At 31.3% G+C, this 9018-nt stretch overlaps 1 protein-coding gene across 1 annotated transcript; it reads right to left on the minus strand.

The window, feature by feature from the left end:
- Positions 1-284: 284 nt before the first annotated feature.
- Positions 285-7565, minus strand: LOC101508730 (uncharacterized). Its single transcript, XM_004491833.4, has 6 exons — positions 7293-7565; positions 5866-6247; positions 4651-4847; positions 3508-3649; positions 1856-2009; positions 285-684 (listed from the first exon to the last, which is right to left on the minus strand). Exons 1-6 carry the CDS (start codon positions 7331-7333, stop codon positions 659-661), a joined length of 942 nt encoding a protein of 313 aa, XP_004491890.1. The 5' UTR covers positions 7334-7565; the 3' UTR covers positions 285-658.
- Between the last annotated feature and the right edge of the window lie 1453 nt (positions 7566-9018).

Consider the following 9018-nt stretch of genomic DNA (forward strand, 5'->3'; position numbering starts at 1 on the left):
TAAAGATTTGGAGAACTCGGGTTCAAACCGATAGAAGAAAAAATATCAACATAACAACTAATTAATGATTTTGGCCGTTTAAAAACAAAAAGTTAAGAACATGACATGTTCCCTACAGCAGACTGAAAAGGACTATATGAATAGAGTTCTTAAATACTCTAACAACTTTAAGCCCAAAATGTAATTTGAGAACATAAACATAGTTCTTAAAGTGGCTTTCATTCTCAACTTTAGAAATAACAAATCTTTCATATGTAAACAAAAACTTCTGCAATAACTTCTCCTGTCTGCAATAGTTTCAAATTTATTCATAACATATCAATGCAATAGACTACATGTAATTGCAATCTATTTCATTCCCTTTCATGATACATAATCCACATCAATGCTAAAAAAGCATTACAAAAAATCCAATCTAATCATTAAAGAATGAAACTATAAAATTCCTAGTATAACCAGCAATTATTTTGAGAATAATCTGTTAGAACAGCTTTGCTGCTTAAAATTTTAACCCTCCAGTCAAAACTGATAAATGTCAAACAGAAACTACAGTGTTGAAGGTGTAGGGTTAAAGCTTTTGTGTAATTCTACAACAACATTACCACCCTAATCATGGCTTAATCAATCAATTGAAGAAAAGCTGGCAGACCAATTGCATCTATTCGTCTTTGGTGCATAACCGTTCTGAGCAAAGGAAAAAAAATGTTTAGGATAAGATAGATAGATATAAACAAAGAGAAAAGCTACCATGATACATTAGCATTCAAAATTTGCATATTTATTTGTATGCTTAATAGTCAATAACAATATGAGAACAAAAGCCCAATTGAAAAACGCAAGTCGTAATCTTCTATATTATACTTATATATAAAAGGAATACTCAATTTTGGAGTAGCCATTTTTCTTATAATTTTATCCTTTATTTAAATTATTTAATTTACAATTTTATCCTTCTTTACCCAATCAAAGTAATTGAAATTTTTTAAATAACTGCATAAAATTTTGTAACTTTTGTTATTTTTTTTACAAAATGTAACTTTTAGTATTTACTACTTGGAAGAGAACCACCGATAAGATTAGACGGTTAGTCATAGCATAGTCTCTAAAGAGAAGAGACAGAAGAAAAAGAGGAAAAGGAAAAACGAAATGCGCGAATGAGAAAAGCGGAATTGCTTTTCACCTCCCTTGATATATGTCATATGACAGATATGCCTCATCAATTTTGTAAAATGACACTCACTTTCCTATATTTTATAAGTTAGAGGGTTTGTGTGTCATTTAAATGTACCTATGCGAATGCAAGTGCAAATTTTCTAAAAAAATAAGGGCATTAGTGTTTGTTTGCAAAATAGAAGAGGAATAAGTGACATTTAGGCATACCTCAGAATTGTAAAAGGAAAAGAAAAGGAGATAAATACATTCAAGAGGACATTAAAAATAGTTTGTGGACATGGACTGGGTGACATTACTAAACAATTTGTGATAAAGGGGTGATGTGTCACTATCACTATCTATGAAGCACTAGCCGAAAAATAGATATTAGATACGACACTAGCACAATGACATGTCAACCCTCATAATAATTTGAGAAAATGAAAGTAATTGAATGTAATCACATGTATCGGTGTCGGACATCAGACATACATTCAATTTGAAGTGCCGTGCTTCAATAAGCACATACAAAAAATCTAACAGTCATTCAAACAATCAGAAGGATGGGTAGGGGGGCCTGGGGGTTTAATTTTACCCCTGTTGTTTCTCTAATAAATGTGAAACACAAACAAACAGCATAAACAAAAGCACAAGTGAAGATACACAAAAAGAGAATATAATGCAAAAGAGGAAGAGATCTTACTCAGATACTCATAAGTCAATATCATTGAAGTTCCCCATGCTGACATGCTAAAAAATCTTGGACCAAACCCTCTATAGAGTCCTTTCCAACCATCTTCACTGATTAAATCTTTAGTAACTTGTTTTATAGAGCTTCTACTATCATGTCCCATCACCTGGAGTGCAGAACTATCCAGTTAGAATAAATTAAATAAGCAGTAATAAATCAGGATGATAAAATGTCAATAATTAAGTAAAACACAACAACACAGTATTCATGAAATGTTATTTCTTTTCGCTCTTTTCTTTTGGACAGTATGGTCACAATCTAACATCACCATAATTGTCCAATGAAGCAAATATGTAAGTAATCGAAGCCAAGTTTATTATAACCTCTTCATCTTTACAAACCAAGTTCTACACTTAAGCCCTATTCGGATAAACAGCTTAACTAAGTGCTTATAGCAACATTGTCGATAGGGGATGACAGAATATGGAGGATGCAGGAAAACACGCCATTACGGCCATCCCTTTACAAATTAGCTATAGTGGTTGTCAAAAAATCTGCCATGCCATTCCGCCATGGCCGCAATTTAACAATACTGGCTTAAAGCATAAACGACGCTTATCATATAAACGCTTATGTATAACTTGTTTCTATAATAAAAGATAAAATGTATAGTCAGACTATTTTTATAAGCTGTCTTGAAGAGCTTATGGAAATAAGCTGAAAACAGCTTAAAGACATGTCACAAGTAGTTTCAATAAGCTCTCCCAAATAGTGTCGCAAGTGTTTATTTCAGTAGATAAGCTCAATAAGTCAATCCAAACAGATCCTTAGAATGACAGTAAGAACATGAACAGAAAGGAAAAGAGAGAAGATGAGAGAAGATTCATGAAAAGTGACGTGCAAAAAAAAAAGAGCCAGAGAAAAACCAAGCTCAATGCAGCTTGTGTGGGAGTAACAAAGAAAGAATCAAAAATTGTTTTTCTAAACACAAACCTGACACCTAAAGTAAAAGGAGAATAAAGAAGTTGGATTCAAGTGATGGAATGATTTCAAGATAAAGGAAAAATAGACCATGATATGGTCACGAACTAAATCTCCTGAAAGCTTAAACTGTTAGGTGATAACATATGAATGGTTTTACATTAATTTACTTCAAACATGTCCCCTCATGCAATGCACGAGCCCTATCAGCTTTGAGCGTGATACTATGTCATGAATCAACTATCCCAAAAGCTTAAGCTCTTGCTTCTAAGGTGAAAACACTTCAATTGTTTTATATTATAATTTCCAACAATATTAAAGTAGACTTTTCTGCTTATGGTTTTTGGGAATTTGGAAGTTGAATAATGATGAGATTAGGCCATGCTGTCATGGAGTAGAGTATCGCTCCAATATCATGTTGCGGAGGAAGAGAGCATAATGATACTTTGATTCATATAAGATTAATGAAGCAATAGAAGCTTCATACAAAGGGAAAAACATCTGTTGAGTTTAAGAAAGGGTAAGATGTTGATACTATCCAGTGGGGTTGTAGCCAATCGCCACTTCCGAAATTCCATAAGAAAGTTATAAGTAATAACAAAAAAAAAAAGAAGTAGCATGCACAATAACGATCACCAAGGACAATGAACGAACAAGAGAAAACAAAACGAGGTTGTGCAAACCTGTAACCGTGTCTTGATAGTGTCCAATGGGGTTGTAATGCAGGAAGCAGATGCACCGGCAATTATCCCTCCCGCAGCTTGAACTAACACAATCTTCTGCACACTAGGAGTGTCTCCATCATTTCCACCTTGGTCTAAGAATCTGTTCATACAAATAGTTTTAAATTGTCTTGAATATTAGAAAGTTTGCATAACAATGCAGAAACAAAATAATGGCAAGCACATAAAAAAAATTGATTACCCTATTATTAATAAAAGTTACCACGATGTTAACTTTTGTGAAAAAAGGAAATCTTAAGTTTTATGCAAATGCAGATGCAGCATCACATATTTCAACGTGTAAAACCATACAAGTTTAAAATTCATTACCCTACATGCATGCAGATGCAGTTACGGCATCCCATATTTCAACGTGTAATTCGATCCTTATAGAGTGAATAAAGTACACTAATCTGACCAATCTAACATTAAGAACATTTATCCGATTTAAGCAATCCCCTATACTAGTGCTTCGACAGCTTTGCAATGTCATTGAAAATTTGAAACACAACACATGCACATAAGTCTAACTTATATGAAAGACCTATAAGCTGTTTGAAACTAATGTATAAAACATAAATAACCGTTGTATAGAAGATACCATGTGAACATTATCAACACACTCATACTAATCGCGGCATAGCAAAAAAAACAGTTACAACTCAACTTTAAAATGAAAACTTTTAAGGTTTCATTTTATGAATCTCTAATCAAAATCTTCATTATTTAAAGAAAGTCGACACCAAGGTAGTGCCTTGATCATGGAAAGTTACATCAAAGCAACTCTTTCAGTGTGTGTGTGTGTGGGAGAGAGAGACAGAGAGAGAGAGAGAGATCAGTTGCAAGGTCTGATATCAAATATTAAACATAGTTCTAGATAAAAACATTGATAAAAGCAGACAGACCGCTATCCTCCTATAGAAAGCTGAGCAGACAGAGGGAGAGGCCCTTAGTAAGTAAGCAATCCGACAGAATAGCGATAATTTTAGAGTTACTATCATTTGACAATTGATAAAAAAACAAAAAATAACTGAAAAGGTAATGCAACAAGTCAGCATCGACTCGATATTAAGATATGAAATACAAGCATTACCAATGTCTTACCTCCAAATGAACCGTTGACTTGAACCGTAACTTGCCCACCATACCGCGCTAGAAGGCGAATAAGTAAGAGCAGAAAGACCGAATCCTCGATACAATCCTCGAATGCCATCAGACCTTAAAATCTTACGAGCCACATCCATACCCCCGCTATATCGGGCATGGCCTGAGTATCCTTGCACCATCATTTTTTGGCTAACCTGAATATCATCCAATGAGAATTAGAGATTAGAGTTAGCCAAATTGTTGTGGAAGAATAAAATTTTATCAGCAATAAAAAAATTGGAACAAATTAATAGGATAAGAAACTTCTTCACATTTAAAAAGAAACAACAAAAACTAAAACAAAATGAGATAACATAAAAGGAATAACAAAAATTAAAAATGATTGTTCTTATATATCTAAGTATATGTCGATGGCACCCTTAAAATGAAGCATCACTTGAACATTATCACAAAGAAAAAAGACATTAATAGCACAAATTAACTGAAAATGTTGATATATGTAAAATCTCACATCATGTTCCAATTCAATACATCACAAGTCTGCAGACCTAACACATCATTGCATAACCTGACTTTCCATCCTTCTTCCACATAAAATTTTCTGATATTTAAGCATTATAGACTACAGAGTCAACCATAGCATTTGAAGTAATAAGTATGTGTTCTACATCGGACTGGAGTCCTTGCAACCGAGGATCACTCGCAGTCGGGTCATCAGTGATGGTTCGATCAAGATCGGACGGTCCAGATCCAAGCTCAGTATTTTGAATTACAAATAAAAAGAAAAATCTTCATTTTTCTAGACCGTCTAATCTCGACCAAATGGCCATCAATGTCCCATTTGTGTGAATGCAGGATCCCTTAACTGTAGGGAATCCGAATTCTTTCCACATCCTAAGTCCAACTCCCAACTACATAAAATAAAAGCACCATCCATATAGTCAGAGTGAACAATACAAATGCAGCACAATGTTTAAAATAAATTTTAATATCAATTTAGAATTCATAAACAAAATGAGAACAATAAACACTTAAGTTAGATCGCAGCACATATCATGAAAATCAGCAAACAAATTCCAAATTTCAGTACTTGCAACAGTAAAAAATAAACATCAAAGATTGATAAGCTGACTAAAAAACTTGATTAAGATTCAGAGCAGATGCACTGAATGTACCGCAATATCCATATCAACTGGAATTAGATTTTCGTACCACATCAATTGGTACAAACACAGATTGAGCGACAAGTGACGATGTCATGCCTGCAACTCCATTTGCCAAGGCAGCCTGAGTAGTTTCTGATAGTCCGAATGGTTGCAGCATGTTAAAGGTAGACACCTTTGTAATCTCTAGAGCAGAGAGGAATATGATTCTGGCCGGTATTGCACCGGCAATAACCGTGCCAAACCCTCGATACAAACCAGGGATGCCATCTGTTTTAAGTAATCCTTTAGCAACAGAATAGGCACTTCTCTCTACAGCATCCTTTGTTGCAACTTGAAGCCTAGTTTTCACAACTGAAACCGGGTAAAGTGCAACTGTAACACCAGTGAAGAGTCCAGCTCCAACGACATAGAACTTAGTTTTATCTAGCCTGCAGAATTGAGTGAACTTAATTAGGATGCAAACCTTGTAGATGCAAATTTAGGGCATTGTTTGGATTGGCCTATTTGAACTGATCGACTAGATAAGCACTTGCGAAACTGTTTGAGGGAGCTTATGGAAACAATTTATGACATATTCATTAACAATTTTCAGCTTATTTCCATAATCTCTCAAGATAGCTTATAAAAACAGCTTATAATTTATATGAAAATAGTTCGACTTCACTGTATCTTTTGCTATAGAAATAGATTATAAATAAGCACTTATATGATAAGTATTTATGCTATAAGCGCTTAATTAAGTTGCTTACCCAAACAAGCCTTAATCATAATACCATGAGCTCAAAGAGTCACAATATCCCTAAGCTAAATATTAATAATACAAATTGAATTCAAGAGCAAGATAGCTTAAATCTTCATAAAAAACTAGAATCCACTAATAGAAGATAGAATATACACAAATTCAAGAAAGGCATCTTAAAAACGTAGCAAAAACTTACTTAATAGAATCAATAATTCAAAGCAACACAATGCAATCAATCACCTTGAATATCCATTAACAAAACAATCTCAACTTTTTCAGGAGTTCCTATCATATTTCCTATATAATTGAAAAATTTAACCAAGTGATTGATCTCAAGTAGTTAATGACTTTCACGGAAAGTCAAATCGATCAGAAAAACTCGAGTTGAAACCCTAGCCAGAACAATCTTTAGTCAAACTTTACTTACCAAACTCCAAATTTTACCAGAGTCCTTTGCCCTAGAAACCAGAGAGTTAAGCTAAAAAATTAAGAAATATATCAGCTTCATCTATTTCTCCCCTATCAACAACTTACCCTTCTGCTGATTTCCCTAACCAGAAATCCCTAATAATCATCATATTTAAAAAGTAAAAGGGCTATTATAAAGTATCAATTTTTATCCGAATAATTGATATCATGAAATGCAACAAACATAAGAAAAGATAATCAAGCAACAGTACCATTCAGAAATGCAAATTAAAAAAAAAAGTTAAAGGAAGAGAAGAATATACTTGTCCCAATTAATCTCAGTCTGACCGAAGGATTGGGCCATTTGGTTGATCAACTATTTGTCAACAAGAACAAAATATCATTCCTAGTTGCTTTGTTACGTTGATTGATGATAGAAGAAAAGTATTGCACCAAGAATTTGTAATTTGTAATGTGGAAATGATTGATTGGTTAAGTCTGTTTAACAACTTTTGATGTTTTTTGTTCGGAGTTTTTGGAGGAAAAAAGCTGCGCTGTTTTGGGAATGAAAATACACACCTTCAATTTTCAGTTCCAAGACAAAATATTTTAACTACTATTTGAGTGTGAGTTATTTGACTAAAAATCATTAAAAAAATATATTCACATACTTTTTGTAAATAATAATTTGTGAGTTAGTCTATATGTTAATTTAATATCGGTATCAGATATATATTTTATTTTCTTATTTTTATAAAATTAGTAATACTTTTTATAAAAAATGAAAACGACTGTTAATGTTTACATTTAAAAGATTATTTACATAAATGATAAAATTTAAACATTTTTAATTTGGTCTGTGAGATTTTTCCTAATTTTTATTCCTTTCAATTCAATGAATGTTCCATTTAATTCAGTTTTTTATTTTTTATTTTTTATTTTTTATTTTTGACTCAATTTAATGTTGTTTACACTGAATTTGCTGGAATCCATTCCCTTTTTTTTTTTGGTATTTTTCTTTTTCTATATATGTTTGTTTGCCATATTTAGATAAATAAGATTTAGTAATTTAAAGTTTAGTTAAAAGATAAGGAAAGTTTAATAAAAAAAAAATTATATTAGTTAGATTTTGAATTAAAGTTTTCTCAGACGATTCGTCACTAATATTAATATATTTATGTGCATATTGTTTAAAGTTAATAAAAAAAATAAATAGTTTTTTTAATGTAAAATAATAAATTAATTAACAAATGTAAATTTTTTATAAAATTGTCATATTTTTTTGACATAAAAGTTGTCACTGAAAGAAAGTAATTAATATTATGTTGAAAAAATAAAAATAATATTTTGTATTAAAATTACACATTCATTTATTCTTCGATCTTTATTATATCACTTTATTATGATAAAAAATTAATTTTCATATATCATTAATTTTAAAAGTTTTATATGTTAATAAATCATAATTTGACTTTAAAAATAATTACTATTAAAGATAAATATTTTGAATGATATAATAGTTATCATCGATTGAAAGTGTAAGTAAAATTTACGCTAAATTTATATAAATTAATTCTTCATAATATTTTATAAAATATCTCTGTAATCATAAAGATTTCAACGCTTTGATTAATTTTATAATTTTAACACTTGAAATTAATTGAAATATTTCTAGATCAATATATAAAAGATATAACTATATTAACAAAAAAAAAATTAACAAATTTTTGGAGCGGGTCAAGTTTGTGGGTTTAGATTCATAATTTAAATATAATGAGTATGAGTAGGACTCATAATTGGTCCATTAATATTTGTTGTTTAAAAGTAAATAAATAATATTTGATGTGGTGTGGGTTACTCTCCAAATAGAATCCACACCGAGCAATATAGAAAGAGAACGAAAGAATAAAAATTAAAAAAAAAAAAAAAAAAAAGTTAATCTTTCCAATGGGCTTGGGCCAGCTGTTGAAGTAGGCAATGGCAACAAAGATTGAATATCATTTTTGAGGGGCCAAATTTTAAAAAAATTAAATATAATATTTTATTATA

This window comes from Cicer arietinum, chromosome 3 (assembly GCF_000331145.2).
Source record: "Cicer arietinum cultivar CDC Frontier isolate Library 1 chromosome 3, Cicar.CDCFrontier_v2.0, whole genome shotgun sequence".
Taxonomy (NCBI): domain Eukaryota; kingdom Viridiplantae; phylum Streptophyta; class Magnoliopsida; order Fabales; family Fabaceae; genus Cicer; species Cicer arietinum.